This window comes from Leptodactylus fuscus, chromosome 7 (assembly GCF_031893055.1).
Source record: "Leptodactylus fuscus isolate aLepFus1 chromosome 7, aLepFus1.hap2, whole genome shotgun sequence".
Lineage (NCBI taxonomy): Eukaryota > Metazoa > Chordata > Amphibia > Anura > Leptodactylidae > Leptodactylus > Leptodactylus fuscus.
Window position 1 is genome coordinate 80,594,878 of NC_134271.1, and position 21,283 is coordinate 80,616,160.

The window sequence follows — 21,283 nt, forward strand, 5'->3', positions numbered from 1 at the left end:
CCAGTAGCTCTAGCAGTCTCTGATCCCTGGCGGATCACATGACCACCAGGTCAGAGGCGAGCCACAACATGGCAGCTCCCATGGCTGTGTATACAGCACTCATTGAGCGCTGTATACACAGCTATCAAGAACGCAGATAGGGTAATAAACTTTCACTGCCTTCTCTAGGGGAGCTCTAATTGTAGTTACAGCCGGCTCTCTGTTTTCTGCCGCTGTAGGATTTCATGCAGCTGCTAAAAACTGCAAGGACATACCAGTACGTCCTTGCAGAACAAGAGAGGCACCGCCCAGTAGTACATAGTCTATGAGCAGTCCGGAATAGGTTAACAAAGGTTGTAATATACTTTAATAAATTTTGGATCCTTTCTGTAAAGTCCTGCATATTTTCACTGTATCCCTTGCTCCCTTACTAAATGCAGTTCCTGTCTCTCACTGAATGTTACTGTCTACAGGAGTTACGTGACTGTGCAATATGTAGAGAATGAGGGGAGGTGAAGGTCATTTCAAAACAGTAATATCTGGAACAATATAAAATGCACAAACTTGCTATGGTGTCATATGAAAGACGAGATTTCTCTTTCATCTTACACTAAGGTTACAGCTAAATTATTTTCAGAGACATCAGTAATTGAAAACAGTCAGGTTTGAGATTTTCATATCATATATATATTATGAAGCTGCATATAAATATCCTAATCCCGACCTGATTTCAATTGTTGATAACTCTGGAAATAATTTAGATAGCACTGCAACCTTAGTGCCATATGAAAGAAGAGAATCCTCCCTTTCATCTGACACAAAAAGAAAGTTTGGGGCCACACGGTGGCTCAGTGGTTATCACTGCAGCCTTGCAGCGCGGGAGTCCTGGTGTTCAAGGAGTTAGTATGTTCTCTCCGTGTTTGCATGGATTTCCATCCCATATTCCAAAGACATACTGGTAGGAGAAAAAAAGTACATTATGAGCTCTATGTGGGGCTAACAATCTACATTTAAAAAAAAAAGAAAAAAAAAAAAAGAAAGTTTGTGAATTTTATAATGTCTGAGATATAAGTGCTTGAAGACACCTTTCCCTACCCTTATTTTCTCTACATTTTATATTACCCGTATTCCAGTATACAGTAACCTTCATTGAGAGGCAGGAACAGCTCTCAATACAGAAGCCAAGGAAAGAGTGAAAAAATGCTGAATTTCACAAAAATGGTATAAAATTTGTTAATAAAGTATATTGTAAAATGTATTAATGACACAAATACTGCCAGAAAATTAAAAGTTGTCCAAAAGTTTAGTTACGCTTTATATCTTAATACAAGAGTCTCAATGTGTACCGAGGATTCCCTTGACACCGACTACTTCACCACCAGAAGAATTGAAACAAGTCACTGATATTAAAGACCTTTCCAAAGAACAAACAGATCAGATAATATCAGATCACAGATACCCCTTTACTAAATACCAAGCACAGCTGTGTACATTGTAAAGCAGCTAAACTTGGTATTGCAGTTCTGCCCAACCACTTTAATGGCCGCCATTTGAAAAATGAACAAGCCTTCACAGTCCTGTAAAGCAGAAGTGGCGCCACCGCGAGCTGATTGGTGGGAGTCCAACAGCAAGGAACCTCAAATCATATATGGATGACCAATCCTAAGCATAGATCATATTGTAACTACAGGAAATGCCTTTAAATTTTCATTTCACATTTCTACAGGTCTGATACACCTGAATCTCCAGCGTGACCAGAACAGTGTGTCTAGGTGAGTTCAGGCTTACCTTCTCTTTCCACCTTTCTATGTGTACCCTCCTAATTTTTCAGTTAAAATAAAACAAATATTTAGTTGCATACTTGGGTCTTCTCGCTCTCCAGCTTTCCAAGCTTGTCCTTCAGTGATGTCTCCACCTCTTCAGACCTGGACTCACGTTTTTTCAGCTCCTGCAGTGAGAAAAAGAGAAAGAAAGCATTCGATCAATAAGAAGATCATAAGCTGTCACAAGGAAACTCAAATACGTTTAAAAAGTTTACAGTTATACCAGAAGAAGTCACGCATCCCAAGTTAGAGAGGGTTTCATAAATTTTGATCCTTATGTACTCAAAGAGCAGGTATCAAGCCAAGATACTTCTCACAGAGTTCAATATAGTGAAGGGTAATGTTATTTGGGAATTCAGATACTCTAAAATATCTTGAGAGAGCGGTCTGTAAAAAGGGTGTTGGCGTTTTTGTCTCTTGCCCCGAAGCTACTATAACTATTATTGCTTATGGGGTTTTGATGTATTGCACAGTTACCTTCTGTTACAAGCTCACTATGGTTTGCAGACAGAGTCCTATTGCTGGAAAATTTAATATATAGATACACATGAGCTACAGGAGTCTACTGCTATTTGGTCCTGTATAATGAATAATTGCAATCATTGCTTATTCTGGGATTATTTGGCATTGTTTAGCTGATTTAGGTTTTTCAAGTTAGAACTTGGGGTTACGCAGTGCTGATGGATTTCAAGTGACGGGTGTATAAGCAAATTAAAACCAAGATCATTTTAACTGGTGGTGACTGGACTACAAAACCTGGTGTAACAGCAAAATTGTGACTGCAGCTAAAGGACAACAATGTACATGACACAAATCAGGAACAGTACAAGGCAACAAAAGGGGCTTGTCACCATATAAAGTGATTGCTAGGATAAACTATCACGTTTTGATTGGTTGGGGTCCAATGCTGCTGTCCCGCTCCACCAATTCTACGGATGAAGGAGGCAAATGGATAGCATGTGCGCATATCCTAGCAAAATAGGAATACACCTTTCTAAAGAAAAAAAAAAAAGGTAAAGTTCTGTGACTGAAAATTCATTGTCAGCAACATGTTGACCTTAAAGCAATGTACTACGACTACTAGCATGCTCCAGACAGCTGTAAAACTATACTTTAAGCTACAAACAAAATAAACCACAAAAATCAAAGTAGACTAAATCACAAAAAAGTGGAAGCATAAGCAATCTAGAAAACAGGCGTAACTTTAAGCTTTTGGGTCCCATTGTAAAATGGAGCACCCACTTACCATGTGCTATCAGTAAAACTGGAGTCTTCCTATGTTGTAGAGAGTCCTTTGAGTCCCCTCAGTCTTTAGGTCCCAGTAGCAATTGCAACCTCTGCACCCCTTATAACTATGCCGTCGCTAGTAGGAATTCATTTACAAAACAAACTCTCCAAATTTGTCAGACAATAAATAATGAAGCCCCGGGTTCTGCAGTGCTGGGGCCCCATTCTGCAGCCCACCACTTGTCCACAATTTTTCGTCTGCTCTTTCATTTTGGGTAGAGCTTGCTCTTTGATGAAAATCCCTTCCACACTGCTGCGCTATTCTCCTACTGACTCCAGGATCCTGACTGCCCTAAACGGTTTTAAATCAGGAAGAACAGTGTGAATGGTAATGGAGCATCCCTGGGGCGTCCTTAAACCTTTAATAACAACAATCTCTCTTTCTCTTCTCTTTTAAGTGTGCATATTTCCATTAGAAAAGCCGGGATGTGGAAGTGAATATTAACACACTCCGGCTGAGCTAGACAAGAGCGCCACAGACATTTTGACAAATGAAAGGGAGAAGATATGACAGAATAAAATCAAATTGCAGGATGAGAGTGTTGCCCTCAGTGCAGCCACGCTTCTTTTGTTCTTGGTTTGTGCTAAGTGATCAGAACAAGAGAAGAATCTTGTGAGAGGTGACATATTTGTGATCCCAGTACTAGATGGGTGGGAGACCATGAAATACTGTAGCTGACAAACAATAAGCAGTAACACTCTGTCGGCATCATATAGTCTCCATTACAGAATCATGATCTGAAGTCTGCTTGTCAAAGGGACACACTCTAAACAGATCTGTCATAAGAAAATCACATAATGTGGCTGAAGACAGACTATATGACATGATCTGCAAATTACCAAGTAAGAGATTACAGAAGCATCTGACAGAGGCCAAGTCTTCTTAGACTCTTACAAATCAAGGGAAATCCATTTTGTCGTTACCCTGATCTTCTTAAAAGAACCCTGCAACTTCATCCTAAGCTCATGCCTCTACTGTTCCTGCTAAAAGAAAGCGGACTCTCTTATTGCTGGAGGTCTCCTTGTCATCTTGCTGTTACCTCTGAAAATGACCGCTTTCTTTTTGCCCACACCTCAGACACATCAGGATCTTTCTTCTAGGAGTGCCTATATCTTGTGTTCTGTATATATGTTAGTAGTTGCTATTACAACATTACAACAGCATGTCGTTTTATCTATGCTTGGAAACAAATAAAAATAGAATAAAAAAAACTGAAAGAAAATGCGATTGATTGTGCCAGATATCACAGATATCCATTGTTGAGACAATATTTTTTCCTTTAATACTCCTGTAATCACTAAGAATCATTCATAGTAATTCCCTGATATATATTGACTATGGAAACATCTTTTAGGGAGCCTTCACACGGAGTATATGCTCCGCTCATTCTGAACGTAAAAGTCGTTCAGAATGAGCGCGTAAAAACCAGCTCCCATTGACTTGAATGGAAGCCGGCATACGAGCGCTACCCATTGAAATCAATGGAAGGCTTTTTTCCCTATTGCTTTCAATGTGATACGCGCATTGTCCTCAACCTAAGAGCAGGAAAATTGCAGATTACATTACATTTGGTTTATGCCAGTGAGACATTACGTAGAAATAAATGTGACAATTAAAGGCACAGCTCCCCAGTTCAAAGAAACCATTACATCTCAAGGTTGTCCAAACACAGAATATGGAGCTCTACACATTCAGCAATTTCTTAGTTCAGTGACATTCTTCAGATGCAAACAGTGAGCCACAATACAAATGTCAATTATGGACCTATATTACATATCTATTTTGAGGCTCTATTGACTTCTATGGGAAGTACATGCCACACAGTGGATCTTGCTGAGCATTGAATAATTCAGAATGTAAACATGTGAAAAGCTCCATGGGATAAGATATTCAGAAGGAATTGAGATCTGAATACACAAGATTGAACAATACCTAAGACTCACCTCCTGCAGTTGAACGGACACATGACCCAGGTGATCCTGTCGTCTCTCTGTTTGTTGCCGCTCTGTTCTCATCTCAAGCTCCAGTTGCTGCAGTCGCCGCTCCACTCGTTCTGAAACCTGATAATAAACAAAAGTTTAGCAACTGTATTAAAAAATAATAATAATAAGTCATAATAGCCCAGCAGGGCTACAAAGAAGGGTTTCTACGAACCTATAAACAGAAGCTTCTAATATAATTATCAAAGCACAATGCCAACAAAATACTATATGAAAGAGCTGGCAACTGACACCTCTCTAGCCCTATGCATCTTAATGTTGCTATCAAACTAGCCACTGTAGGGAACAGTTAAAAGGTACACTAAAGGTATGAGGGTGCACATCATAATGTTCCCTACTATGCATGTGGACAGTTTCATAGAGTTTCCTGATTAAAGACTCCCTTTAAACTTACACAGAGAAGATGAAGGGCTTGAGACCTCATTTGAATTAAAGTTTCCAAAATGTAAATTTACACTGTAATGGTTCTGAGCTAAGATAATAAATACATAGGAAAAAGGATAACACTGCATCGACGCAAAATTAAAGGCGATGTCCAAAACTTCTAAAATTTAAATCTGTTGGGGGCAGTGAAAAAAATTTCCAAAAAAATGCATACTCGCCTGTCCCCCATTGCTCCGGTGTCATCCAGCACCTCCGAGTTTGTCTGCTCTCCCAGGTCTCTGAGACGCCGATTAGCGTCAGTGGTCACGTGAACGCTGAGGCCAATCAACGGCCTCAGGACCTATGATGTCACAGGTAGCGACATTCAGGCCCTTCGCTGATTGGCCTCATCGGTCACGTGACCACTGAGGCCAATCAGCAGTTTCAGCACAACGCAGGAGAAGACCCGGGACAGAAGACGACAGGGAGGCGGGAGACAACCCCAGAACAAAGGAGACAGGTTTGTGTTTTGTTTTTCTCCCACTTGCCCCAGCTTATTTAAACTTTAAAAGGATTGTCTATTTTTGCCTAGACAACCCCTTTAAACAAGGGTAACCGCTAAATTACCAAAGGGAATTTTATTAACTTATGAGCAAAATGTGGTATTTAGAGGTTTGATTATAAAACACACAAGAAGCTTACACCTCCAATACACTTAATTATCAGATTACAGCTGCAGAATACCATAAAGTATAGTGCAGTGTTGTCATAAACTTGATGGGAGCCTTGACTGATTGAGCGTTCCTGTCTTTGTAACAAGCTGCTTTTCTCAGAAAAAAAAGTAATAACACAGAAACACGGGAAGACACATCTGTTTACAGTCAGCAGATCAATCAATCCTAGCAGCCTGCATACCAGGGGCGATGTAGACACTGTGGATAAATGTCAGTCAATATCCACTACCTCTCCTGTCACACAAGACACTGCACTGGCACCCACCGTTTCCTGGTGCTGGGCTTTATCAAGACGGGTGGTTAATTCCTGCAGAGCCTTCTTGGTTTCTACTTCAGCTCTATGAAAAGAAGCACAAAGTGTACAATCACAGGTCTGCTCAAGTACAAAGGAGATTTATATATGGCCAAACCATTATACGATGAGAAGTTCTGCAATATTGTCATTGAAGAGACGTACGGTTTACATCCAAAGACTAAAAATGTGTCCTTGATCATGTTAAGATGAGACAGATATAAAGTTTGTTGCAATATATCAGAGCTCTCTCATTTCACTATAAGACAGACACACAGACTAACTAAAATGATGATATGAGAGGTAACATTGTTTATATTTAGAAATCTTGAAAGTTGTAAGAATCTGGGACACTAAGAAAACATAATATAAGAATGTCTCGGACCCTTTCATGCACTGAGATGTCAGAATAGTTGTAATTCATAGAGTAGTCGTAGTCAGAATTCAGTTCCTGTGAACTCATTCCAGGACTATAACATATATACACAGATATATAGAGGTTACATCTTGTAGCTAACATGAAGAGTCATTTAATTATGATGCAAAAATGGGTGCAGGGTCAGTTTCTATGCCACTGGCTGTTTGTATAAACGGGATACAGCCGACAGCCTGCTAAAAATGGCTAGGATCAGATCTAATTCTTATCCCATTTCTTTTGCCCCATATATAACAGTCAATGCAATGGAATCGATGGCTGTAACATTTTCCTGGTACATCTTTCCTTTTTTTCTTTTTTTTATTCTAGGACTTAAAGAGCTTGCCTGTTTTGGGAAAAAAATTGGCCACTGCCAGTGAATGTGTTAGAAACAAACAAACTGAGCACTACTTAGTTCCTGAATATCCAGCTCAAGTCTTTGCTTGCTCCATGCCAGACAACCCCTTTATTGCTACTGCATTTGTCATCTTGAAACACTGGAAAAAAGTACCATAAGGAAACCATGAGCTAATCTTGTAAGTGTACAGATGGGCACCTGTTTCTGTGGGCAAGCTCTCTGCTCAAGTCATCATTTAGTCTCAACTGGTCACTGGAGAGATCCCGCAAAGACTGGTGCAAGGAATGAAGCTGCAAAACAAAAGAAGAAAAAAAAAAAGCGACAATTATGTGAGCCATTACTAACACAGTTGCTGGTTATCTCTTGTCCTTCAGCCTCACCTGATCAGAATCTCCAGCTTCATCGACAAAGCGAACACTAGCTGAGCGAGACCGGCGCCGCCTGTTCACCCCCAGGTCTCTATAGTCTTTAAGTGGAGAAGTCGGTTGAAAGTGACGATTTCCAGTAGCTTTAAATAAGAAGCAATGACATATTTCATGTAGAATACAGTCTTCCTACACACATACGCACAACAAATACAGCTGATAGCTTCTCCGCCATACTAAAGTACGACCACCTTCAAAACTGACCTGTTGAAGTGTCCAGGTCACTGGCACACAAGCTGGTCATAGATGCACTCCTAACTCCAGACAGACGGGACAGGCGCTGACTTCTTAACTGTTCAATTGATTGCTCCAAGGTTTCTTTGAGCTGGATATGAAAAATGTTGTAATTAACATAATTGTCCAGTAACTGGATCAACATGTGATTTAATTGATATTCCATGTCATAAATCATGTGATATCCTATTACAGATTGATCTTTATACCCATCACCAACATTCAAGTAGAAGGATTCAGTACTGGAAGAACAGGAAGTCACCCTCTCAGGACCCTCAACTATATACAGCAGCTCCGATCCAGGAAATACTTCAAAGGAGATTTACCTACAAAATATATTCATGGCATATCCATGAATCTGGGATCCGCATCTCTATCTAAAATAGACACCTCCTCAGACCTCATCACATGGTTCACCCTCACCGCATCCATGCTGACAGTTAAACCCAGATGGCCAATGTTGTTTGGGTTTTTACAGATGTAGATGTAGCTCTCTGAACTACACAGCTTCCATAATTTTCATTCGTTTCAATTGGATTTACAGAAACAGTAAAGATGAAAGAACAGTTGTTTCCGTAAAGACCCACTGCCTAAGAGCAGCGCTGACAAAGATCTCAGGTATAACTAAACTAAACTTTTTTCCTCATTCGCTTTCAGTTTAAAAACAACAGACACCCGACTGACCCCATTATAGTAAATGGGGTCCACCGGGCTCCAAGTGCTGTTTTAGCAGTCCACCTCTCCTTTGTTCTTGTCTCCCAATGAACCAGAACAATAAAGAGCCAGCGATAGTCTGAACCTAGGAGCTGACTATTTTGCGGGACTTTGAGCAATTGCCCAAATGTGTAAATGGAAAAGCAATCATACCCAATCATTTCTTGAGCTGAAGGAAATAATTTCCAGATCTAACCATTATATCGACAGATCAGAGAAGAAAACCCTGTTATGAGTATTAATGAGGATTTATTTTGCAGCAGATACACCCCCAATAGTGATTTGAAACAGGTTGTTCCTTGATGCTACCCACACAACATCTTATGACACTCATCCTTCTAGTGCCCCTGTTTCCACACCACGGATTCTTGCTGTTCCCTAAAACACATCAGCTGCCTCCTTGTCTGACAGCCTCTTCCTACGCAGCTAATTATTGCAGATAATTACAGTCTATGGGAATAAATTGAGAGCTTATTTTTTACCACTTATCTGGTCCCTTTAATAGCTCTCATAAGGTCAAGCCTATGTGTGGTATCCAGACACTGACAAGAAAGTCCCAAAATTTCGCAGAGGCTGAATAAAGGTGAATGGAAAACACATCAGTACAAGAAGAGCAATGAAAGACCCCGGCAACAATTCCTACATGGGGGAAAGATCGATATAATGCCAGGGACTAGAGTAAGTGCTTTACATTATACCCCAAGATCTGTTTCAAAATCAAGGTAAATTAAGCTGAGTAGTCTTGAAGAGAGAAAACTAAATAGGCAACTTAACTAAATCTGTTCTGGTAAAATCAGGACCTCTCCTCTTCTTGTCACACCTACACCTATATGCCTTCTGTAGCTTGAAGTTGACAATAATAATAATCAAAGGATTACAACTCACAGTGGAGATGGCTTCAGTTTGATCAGAGTTGTACTCTCGGTATTGTCCAAGCATCTCATCCACTTGCTTTAGATTACGGCTTGTGTCCTTAAAAACAAGAGAAACAAAGCTCAAAACTTCAATAGGCTGCAAGAAAATGACAGGAACTGGGTCAGCGAGTGAAAAATGTAAATGATGCTTATAAAAGTGTAAATCAACCTGTACCAACATATCAAAAAATAGTACGTAAAACTGATGATAAAGGAGCAGAGACAATATGGAATAATCTCATTTTATCTGAGCTGGATTTAAGAGACTGGAGATCTTTGTTGAACCTGCTTCACCACAGGTAGAATAAAGACCGCCATAGACAGCTCCTGCATTATGCAGATAGATCGGCAGGTCAACGCAAACAATATTAATTCTAGAGACATGCAAGATCCAGTGCAATGATTGGAAGCAGCAGTATATCATAGAAGATCTTGAATAAAGTGTCCCTGCAAAACCAGCCTAATGTGGCTATCTATTGGAGGATAGAGGTTAAGTATACGATTTGAGGGGTCCAACCATGAGATCACTGGCAATCAGGAGAACAGGGGTCCTGTTTGAATAAAATGGCTGTCAAACATACTCACAGCTGCGCAGTTCATCTCTGTAGGACTACTGAAGAGACACCAAGTACAGTGCTCAGCTACAGAGGGCAATGCACATGCAACCGCCATTCCAATCTAATGGGTGGACTCAGGACCCTATGTGAAATTTTGTAAATCCACACAATGATGTGTAATGACATAAGAGACCAATGAAACGCTTCAGTTCTTACCAAAGTCCAAATGTAGAAGTTCCCACAAACATTATCTATGGGTATACTTGGGCACTCACATAAACCTGCTGTACCATTTGTAAATGCCAACTACGTCTACCGCACATGTACTGAAGCTGTCAGCGCAGACACAGATACAGAGCAGCCATAAGTTCCCTGAATGCTCTTACAATCTGCACAGGCAAATAATCAATGTGAACAATATACGAAAACTCCAGAAGAAACATCCACACAACATTAGTATAAAAAACATTTTATATTTTATTAATAAATAGCAAAAAAAAACCATGTACAACTAATACATATAACAAGAGGGGAGTAAGGGGTGGACATGTATGTCCAAACCGTACCAATGAACTACCCAAATAGTGGTTTAAAGGGTAAAGCCATAGCAAAACATGTAATCATATAGAGGGACGCAATGAGAGTAATAAAGCCCAAAACAGCACCTTTTAAACCACTATTTGGGTACTTTATTGGTTCAGTTTGGACATACATGTCCACCCCCTATCCCCCCTCTTGTTAAATGTTTTTTAGTATTTATTAATAAAATATACATTTTTATACTATGTTGTGTGGATGTTTCTTCTGGAGTTTTTACAGAAAATATCTTGGAAAGCTACAGATCCAAAGGCAACAATACACTGGATCCCATGGACACTGGGAAGGAAGTGGAAATATATGGCTACTCTGTGAGGGTTAGTACAAGCCCTGAAACAACCATACATTTTTGTTTATGCCACATCAGCGTAAGAAATTTGTGAAATGTATGCATTCCCAGGAGACTGTTACAGGATGAAGAGGTCAAATCAAGCACCTGCAATGTATTTGCCAGCTTATGGATCTTTTCAGAGACGTCCCCCACTGCTCGTGGCCTGGTATGCATGTGTGATGCCCGTAGAGGACCCCTCCTGCTTGCCCGGGACCGGAAGTGGGAGTCGGAATCACTAGAGGAATCTGCCATGAATCCAACCGACTACTGCAGGAGGAAAAAGGAAAAAAAAAAATTATAAGAAATTATCACAAATAGAACTATGAGATACAGTGTTGGCCAAAAGTATTGGCACCCCTGCAATTCTGTCAAATAATACTCATTTTCTTCCAGAAAATGATTGCAATCACAAATTTTTTGGTATTATTATCTTCATTTAATTTGTCTTCAATGGAAAACAACAAAAAAAATAGTCAAAAAGCCAAATTGGATATAATTCTACACCAAAGATAAAAAGGGGGTGGACAAAAGTATTGGCACTGTTTAAAAAAATCATGTGATGCTTCTCTAATTTGTGTAATTAACAGCACCTGTTACTTACCTGAGGCACCTAACAGGTGGTAGCAATAACTAAATCACACTTGAAGCCAGTTGAAATGGATTAAAGTTGAGTCAACCTCTGTCCTGTGTCCTTGCATGTACCACACTGAGCATGGAGAAAAGAAAGAAGACCAAAGAACTGTCTGAGGACTTGAGAAGCAAAATTGTGAGGAAGCATGAGCAATCTCAAGACTACAAGTCCATGTCCAAAGACCTGAATGTTCCTGTGCCTACCGTGCACAGTGTCATCAAGAAGTTTAAAGCCCATGGCACTGTGGCTAACCTCCCTAGATGTGGACGGAGAAGAAAAATTGACGAGAGATTTCAATGCAAGATTGTGCGGATGGTGGATAAAGAACCTCAACTAACATCCAAACAAGTTCAAGCTGCCCTGCAGTCCGAGGGTACAACAGTGTCAATCCGTACTATCCATCGGCGTCTGAATGAAAAGGAACTATATGGTAGGATACTCAGGAAGACCCCACTTCTTACCCAGAGACATAAAAAAGCCAGGCTGGAGTTTGCCAAAAGTTACCTGAGAAAGCCAAAAACGTTTTGGAAGAATGTTCTCTGGTCAGATGAGACAAAAGTAGAGCTTTTTGGGAAAAGGAGCCAACATAGAGTTTACAGGGAAAAAAAAAAAGAAAAAGAGGCCTTCAAAGAAAAGAACATGGTCCCTACAGTCAAACATGGCAGAGGTTCCCTGATGTTTTGGGGTTGCTTTGCTGCCTCTGGCACTGGACTGCTTGACCGTGTGCATGGCATTATAAAGTCTGAAGACTACCAACAAATTTTGCAGCATCATGTAGGGCCCAGTGTGAGAAAGCTGGGTCTCCCTCAGAGGTCATGGGTCTTCCAGCAGGGAATGACCCAAAACACACTTCAAAAAGCACTAGAAAATGGTTTGAGAGAAAGCACTGGAGACTTGTAAAGTGGCCAGCAATGAGTCCAGACCTGAATCCCATAGAACACCTGTGGAGAGATCTCTTGATGGCAGTTTGGAGAAGGCCCCCTTCACATCTCAGGGACCTGGAGCAGTTTGCCAAAGAAGAATGGTCTAAAATTCCAGCAGAGCTTTGTAAGAAACTCATTGATGGTTACCGGAAGCGGTTGTTCGCAGTTATTTTGTCTAAAGGTTGTGCTACCAAGTATTAGGCTGAGGGGGCCAATACTTTTGTCCGGCCCATTTTTGGAGTTTTGTGTAAAATGATCAATGATTTGACTTTTTTTCATTCTTTTTTGTATTTTTTCATTGCAAGCAAAATAAATAAAGATATTAACACTAAAGAGTTTGTGCTTGCAATCATTTTCTGGAGGAAAATGAGTATTATCTGACAGAATTGCAGGGGTGCCAATACTTTTGGCCAACACTGTAGGACATGTCTCAGTACTTGCATGAAAGCGTGCCCCTTATGCCAGTTTTCTAGAAAAAAGAAAACAAAAACACCTTTTGGTTTGTCACCTTTAAACCCCAATTGAGATTGTCACAATTTTTCAGCTGGCATTGGTTCCCTCATCATTTTCAAGATCTCATTGCTGTTACAGAATTGGTACATTCTGGGTGACATCAAAAATTAAAAAATGACATTTTTCACTTCAGCGCCAGAATCTCCGTTGGAGACTATTGTACTATTGATGTATTTACTTTACACATGACGGTCTAAATTTATACAATATAGTAAACTCTTAAGAAAAACACAGAAAAAAAAAGTTTTTTCTGTACACTGACAACAAGCAATGATACTCACAATAGCAACGAAATGCTAAATATATTACAAAATTTTACATGATCCAATTATTATCCACTTCCTCACGTAGCGGTCTGTGAAAAAGCTATATACTACCAGATGTGTATACAATAACCTGGATCTTTACTGTAATTTATCAGTATACCGAGAGGTAAGCGACATCTATAGATAGAAATAATTGCAGTATGGCACACATGCACAGCGGCTCTCTGCTTTATGACACAGATAAGGATTTGCCAGAAAGCCAATGTCCGTGTGAATTCCCTGCTGGAGAATGCAGAGATTTCAGGTCAATTAAGAAATATTTCAGGTCTGTCCCTCTCTGTCGTCTCCAGTGGCGTGAGGGCGAGAAGGATTTAACGAGGACTGGTTTATTGATATGGAATAAGCGCTACTTGGGCATTTTCACAGGTTTATCCCGACGCTCGGGGCGGCCAGCAGGCACTGAAATTTCCGGCTGATTGGATTTTGAATGAGCACCTCTTTGCTGGCAGCGGGAGAACCTCACTGCAGAGCGGCAGCCACGTCAAGGCTCTAATTGTGGGACTAATTGCAGCAATGTCAGTGTAAAGCTGCCGAGTGTCGGATAATTACTGTTTAGCAGAAACAGCAATAAAATGGCCGCGTGATCACTCACCCCACAAACACCCCACTTGGCCCTTTGTTTTACAGCACGCACTCAAGCTGCCAGCATTTTAGCTGCTGGAAGATTCAGCAATCGTGGTAATAATTGCTGCTTATCAGGACGTGAATAAAGCTGCATGTCCATACACCGGGCGGGGGACCCCCCTTTACCTTGATGATAAACCCACTATATTCAACAATGAAATCTGCAGTTACTAGCCACTACCTAAGAACTGGGGGATCACTAGAGGAGAGACAAATAGCCTGACAGCAATTTCAGAATGGACCCAACGGGTCTGACGCTGTAATCCTGACTCCCGCCTCTCCGAGATATTATTATGCTCTGGTCCAGGCAAAGGTTGCAGATTCCTACAGAAATTAGAGAAGATTAAGGAAAGATAACGGCAGCACACAGTGTAATGTGTCCACCTGGGGCAATGCTCTAATATGGTCTATGCAGGAGGCAGTCACTTATTTGCTTCTCTGCAGCAATAAAACTTTAAGGTTTGCAGAGAAAGGCAACAATTCCAGTAGTGAAAGACTTACACAACAGTACTTTTACGTGTACACATATCTAACCAATTTCTCTCCAATCAGACCAATATCAAGAAGATGTGAGGAAATGTCCCACTGATCTAACAGAAAATGTACAAGTCAAAATGCTTTTACTGTGTAACAACATCTGGAAGATTATCTGACAGACAACTCCATTACAGGGAATGCTTTAGGATGAGCAAAAAAGATGAGGAATATGAGAACTGGCCCTAAAAAAATATCTGTATAAATTGCCAGCTCATAGCCATTTTATTATCTCTGATCACTTTGACTGGCCAGAAATCTTTGTGAGAAAAAAGGACAAATCCTGTAGAAGACATAGTGTCACTTTTTCTGCAACAACTTCCTGTTGAGCTGTGCTTATGTGGTAGATGCTAGGATGGAGTGGCTAGGTGGAGTGGCTAGGTGTGACCTAGTCTGTCCAGGATTCAGTAGGTGGCGCTATCTCCTCAAACTAGGCATGTAGGAGAGTCATATTTAATATTTATTTGAACTGTGCTGTAACCCAGAACGTTGAGGCGGAGGGTGTGTTAGCTGTGACGGGCTGGCGTGTGGTCCACAACTAATACTCCCACAGCGGTGGCAGTGCCACATACTCCATTCTACAGTCAGCCATAGATATACAGTAAACTAAACAAGAAACACAGAAAAAAAAAGACAATAAAATTCAGACCATTAGAGTCCCATTAGGCAATCAAAGTCGGAATCATTATTCATTGCTGTATGCCAGGGGTCAGCAACCTATAATTCACATTTTGTAAAACTACAACTCCTAACATGGATACTCACTCTGTTGTTCTCGGACCTCCAACAGAAACAAATGGAGCATGCTGAGAGTTTCACAGAAGCTGGACTGCCAAAGATTGCTGACTCCTCTTGTATGCTATTGGAGTACAGCTACACTGTAAAGAATGAGGACAGCAGCAGTAACCGGATGGGTATTTCAGACTACCTCAGAGTCCAATATACAATGCAGTGACAAGTCACTGATCATAATAATCCTAATAGAGCACAACTAACATGCTATAATCTAAGTGTTCAGGTCCAGAACACGATGACCCCCAACTCTTACGGATACCCAGCAGTGCACTCACCACCAAAGGACAACAGGGTGATAAAAAAAGAGGAGGGCAGAAGGTTGCAATGGGTACAAAGTGTATGCACAGAACAATCACATGAAGGAGAGATCACCTACGACACCCTGGTATCCCTCATTGGCTACCAGAATATTCTTCATGCTCTAAAGGCAGGGAACACAACCAAGAACAAAGACAGTAATATCCATCTCCTTAGAATGTTAAATAAACACCCAGCAGATCTCAGTATAAGATCCATAATGTGCAAATAGTGTGAGAAAGTGAACCCACAGGGATGGTAAATTTATAAGGCTTTTATAAGATGCAAAAGTCTGCTGTTCCTGGAATAATGGAGTAAAACTGTCTGAAATAAAAGTCACTTATTAAAACAAATCTATAAAACAGATTGACATAAGAGATCCCATAGAAGTCGCCATGCATTGCCATAGAAGAAGAGGAAGACAGCAGATAGATGCTAAGTGATCAAAAGCATCCACTATTGTGCTGTCAGAGTCACTTATTCTGCGTTCTGTCAGACCTTAATATCCCTTACCCACCACCCCCCTCCCCATTAACAGAATGGATGGGATTCTGGGCAATCCCATCCACACATTGCAGAAAAATTTGGATTTTGTGAATCGCAGCATGTCAATAATACCTATGGAAATGCTTGTGTTTTCTATATAGGTATAACTGAAGCAGAAAAGTGCTGCGGGAAAGAAAAAAAGTGATGCATTTCTGCCGTGGTTTTTCACAGAGCACCTTTTGGCTGCAGCTTTCTACATGGGGCCTTAGCCTTAAAGAGGATTTGTCACAAAGTAATACATACTATATGTCATACATCAAACTGATCAGGAGCACATGGAGAATTAAATGATGTTTTTATTTCTAAAATCCACTGCCCCTCTCACAAGATATGGTCCCTGGGAGATTACATGTAAACTAGCTCTTATTCCAAGAGTGGGCGGTAACCCTTTATTTGCTATAAGAAAACCAAAATATCTCACCCGCTTGAGTCATAACAGCTAGTTTAAGGCCCAGGGCCCAACATAGCGTGCACACCGCGGTTTGGCCATTGCAGAAAACTGCGCAGAAAAACAAGCTGCATTTTACAGTCACTGCAAGATGGATCCACACATTGTGGAAAAATAGCCTTGTGGTTTTGGAATCACAACATGTCAATTATACCTAAGGAAATGCTGGAGGTTTCCCTATAAGTATAAGGCTTGGTTCACACAATAGTATGCCATCCGTCAGTTTGAATTCAGCTTGAGACTAAAAATGGACTGATACACATACAGATTGTATACTGACACCTTTTTATGCTGATAGCAAACGCTGTCTGTCCCCTAGAGGGGGTAGAAAGAAGAAAATTGTAAACAGAGTAGAGATAAGGACATTTATTATATGAGATATGGACATTTATTATATGTAGAGATAAGGGCATTATATGAGATAAGGACTAGAGATGAGCGAGTAGTATTCGATCGAATACTACTATTCGATCAAATACTCGTATCGGTCGAATACCACGCGGGAAAATTCCATTGAATTCAATGCAAAAACCTCCTCGTGCTCCTCATCCTGCTACTTCCGGAACTTGGAGGATACAAGGTGTCGAACTTTGGTTTCCATGGAAACCGGAACAACATTCCCGTTTTTTCCCATAGACTATAATAGGATTCGATATTTGAACGAATACTACTCGCTCATCTCTAATAAGGACATTTATTATATGTCCTTATCTCTATTCTGTTTACAGTTGCTACATTTAATCCTCTTATCTGTCCTCTAGGGGATGACAGCGTTTGCTATCAGCATAAAAAGGTGTCAGTATACAATCAGTATGTGTATGAGTCCGTTTTTAGTCTCAAGCTGAATTCAAACGGACGGATGGCATACTGATGTGTGAACCAAGCATAAGCAGAAGGTCTGCAGAGGAAAAATCTGCAGACTTTCTGTGATAAGCGCTTCGGGAAAAACCGCAATGCCTTTGCGTTTTTTTGCTGTGGTTTGCAACGTGGGCCTTAGCCTAAAGTGTAATCTTCTAGGGCCCTATCTCTTGATTGGGTCAATGGATTTGTAGAAATAAAATCATCGAATTGATCAGGAGCACAAGGTGAATTAAATAATGTAACTTGATGACAAATCCTTATTAAGGCTGAGGCCTCACATTGCGAAAACATAGCGTTTTTTTGTTGCAGATTTTGCTGTGTTTTTTTAACCAAAATCAGGAGTGGATTAAACAGAAGGGAGATGTGTAAGAGCTTCCTAAGCCACTAACAACTTTTGCTAAAAAAAAAAAAAAATATATATATATATATATATATATATTATTATATATTAGATTTTTTTTTTTTATGTAGATTGCGAGCCCCATATCAGGATCACAATGTACTTTTTTTTCCTATCAGTATGTCTTTTGTAGAATGGGAGGAAATCCAAGGAAACACAGGAGAGAACATACAAACTCCTTGCAGATGTTGTTCCTTGCGGGATCGAAACCCAGGACTCCAGCGCTTCAAGGCTGCAGTGCTAACCACTGAGCCACCGTGTTGCCCCTAAATATTAGATTTTCTATTAGATTTGGTGACATTTTTTGTTTTGATAGGTTGCCAATGGATATGACCATAAATGCAGAAACTTTCTATGATCTTGGACAGATGCAGCTCAGAAACCCAGTCATGATTTCTTATTCTGGCAAGTTCTCTTCTCATGCATGTAGTGTCAGTGCCTGATAACCTGTCCACAAAAACAACAAAAAAAAAAAAAAAAAAAAAAAAAAAATTATATATATATATATATATATATATATATATATATATATATATATATATATATATATATATATATACACACACACATATATCATGGCCGTGTTTCTGACAAGTGCTGCCAGACCATACAAAACTCTTGCATTTATGATCAAATCCATTAGCAACAGACTGTCAGCACAAACATGTTTATGGAACATCTTTAATAATAATTTTAAATTTTTTATATTTGCAAAAATGAACTGGTGCAGAACGTGGACAGGCGACTGCTGTATATCACTGTACATGGGACACCACTGTGCAGAACAATGAGTTACTGTTATAGAAGCTGGTATGTACACACATCTATTTAACTATTGACATGTTCATGGTATCTGTAGTATATAGACCCACCAAGTATCAATGTAAGTAATATACTGTACCGGGCTGCACAATATAAAAACAGTTAAATAAGATACCTAGAATATGACTGAATTATAGCAATAGTCAAACTGTGATAAAGAGTTGGATACTGTGAGGGCCACTGTATGAATTATTCATGCACTTTACATAATCTACAATGAAGCGTTTATGTGATACATATGAGTTGTATATAAACTGCACAAAGTTCCTATTACATGAATTGTCCAAGGTAACCTGGTGTTTGACCATTTGATGAATGGATATTTATAGGCTGTTCTGTAGCAGGACACACTATATGAACTCTAGCTGATACATTATACAGTACTTGTAGCTTACTATAGAAAGAACTTTCATTTGTGTTTCACACAGGGAGGACGCCACGTGTGCGAATAGCAATTTCATTTTTTCCTTGATGTGGATTCTTGTGCAAAATGTTTTCACAATTACTGATTATTTCTATACATTCTTTTATGTTTACTCTACATAATTTTTAAGTACTGTATATACTAGAGTATAAGCCGAATTTTTCAGCACAGTTTTTGTGCTGAAAAAGCCCCCCTCGGCTTATACGCGAGTCAAGCAAAAAAAAATATTTATTTTTTATTTTTTGGGGGGAGGGGGAAGAGGGGTTTATGACCAGCCGCAATAGTAAAGCATAGAATCTCCCATAAAATTGTGAGAAAAAAAAAAGAAGCTTTAAAAAAATATATAATAAAATAAAAGTTCTAAATCACTCCTTTCCCTAGAATACATATAAAAGTAGAAAATGACTGTGAAACACATACACATTAGGTATCCGTGTGTCTGAAAGTGCCCGATCTACTGAATAGAGCAGGGGTAGGGAACGTATGGCTCTCCAGCTGTTAAAAAACTACAACTCCCAGCTTGCATACTTGCTCTGCTGTTCTTGGAACTCCCATGGAAGTGAATAGAGCATGCTGGGAGTTGTAGTTTCACAGCAGCTGGAGAGCCGAAGGTTCCCTACCCCTGGAATAGAGGGTATCTGCAGTTCTTCTGTTCCGAGAAGGGGTTAATAGGAGCACTGCAGATACCCTATATTCAGCCAGGCTGAATTCCAAGTGGGGGGAAAAAAAAAAAAAAAAGTCTTCAAGTTCAGGGAAGGGGCAGACAGATAACCAAAACACCCCCTCCCCTTCCCCAGCACCTACTGCACCTAAAAACTCCGACCATTTTAATTTTTGAAATTTTCCAGTAGCTGCTACATTTCCCCCCCTAGGCTTATACTCGAGTCAATAAGTTTTCCCCGTTTTTTGTGGTAAAATTAGGAGCCTTGGCTTATATTCGAGTCGGCTTATACTCGAGTATATACGCTAGTAGACAATTTTACTAGTAATATTACTGGATATTAGTTTTTAGATCAATGAGAGTATATTTTTTTTTTTTTAAATGTAGATTATGAGCCCCATAAAGGGATCACAATGTACTTTTTTTTTTTTTTTCCTATCAGTATATCTTTGTAGAATGGGAGGAAATCCACACAAACACAGGGAGAACATATAAACTCCTTGCAGATGTTGTTCCTGGTAGGATTCGAACTCAGGACTCCAGCAGTGCAAGGATGAAGTGCTAACCACTGAGCCACCGTGTTTCCCCAATGAGAGTATAATTTTATGGTACTTTCCGACCAGCGCGTGTTTATTTGTCTCTATGAGGCTCTGTCTCCTCAGGTGTCACACTTTGTGGATTAATTGTTTAACAATCTTAAACCAATCTTATCTCCTCTCTCTCTCTCTAAGACTTTTTGAAACTTTTTACTTCTTTCTTACTCCTAAAGTACAAGCGCATATCATAGACCTCTGTGCTGAGGACCTGACAATTTACATAACAAAACTGATAAGATTCATCAGGAAATAACTGCTCAATCCACAGAAAGCATTGATCCCCTCACTTACCACACTTCATACTGTTCACTTCTATCTTTTGATACAGTTACAGAAGAATTCTCCCAACTCTTTTCTTCTTGCCCTGCTACCTGCAGTAGTAACACTTTTCCCTCACACCTTCTTTAGTCTTGTTGCCGGCTGTTATTACTTACTTCATTAAAGAGGACCTTTCATGTCCTCGGGCACCTGCGGTTTTATATACCGCTAGAAAGCCAACAGTATGTCCCTCATGACAATTGAGGGTACTATTCCGTTATCGGGCCAGCAGCAGCGCAGTTCAGCAGCAGCTTTCGGGACAGCAGTTCAGCAGCGGGAATTACAATGACATCCGAGGACTGCTGGCCCGATGCTTGTGCCCAGTAACCAGTACATCGATGACCCCCCTCCCCCATCCTTCTCCTCCTGCCAGTGCTGCCCCCCAGCTCTCCTTACATCTTCCCCGTACCCTCTCCCCGCCACACGACTAGGCCTCACCTCAGCGCTAGTACCGAGACCGAAAGGAAAGACACCGGGGCTCAATCCAGGCCCTGACAAGAAACACGCCGACTATAGGAACGGTGAGCTACAGCGAGCCGG

General features: G+C 40.3%; 1 protein-coding gene across 1 annotated transcript in view; it reads right to left on the bottom strand.

Moving 5' to 3' along the window:
* Positions 1-21,283, bottom strand: part of CEP128 (centrosomal protein 128) — a 115,843-nt gene that overhangs the window by 87,370 nt on the left and 7,190 nt on the right. The window contains exons 2-9 of the mRNA XM_075282357.1: positions 11,130-11,291; positions 9,511-9,597; positions 7,882-8,002; positions 7,633-7,760; positions 7,451-7,542; positions 6,453-6,525; positions 5,034-5,150; positions 1,841-1,927 (exon numbers count right to left, since the gene is read on the bottom strand). Of these exons, the coding sequence (XP_075138458.1) occupies positions 1,841-1,927; positions 5,034-5,150; positions 6,453-6,525; positions 7,451-7,542; positions 7,633-7,760; positions 7,882-8,002; positions 9,511-9,597; positions 11,130-11,276 (852 nt within the window). The 5' untranslated portion in view covers positions 11,277-11,291. The remainder of the gene's footprint in view (positions 1-1,840; positions 1,928-5,033; positions 5,151-6,452; positions 6,526-7,450; positions 7,543-7,632; positions 7,761-7,881; positions 8,003-9,510; positions 9,598-11,129; positions 11,292-21,283) is intronic.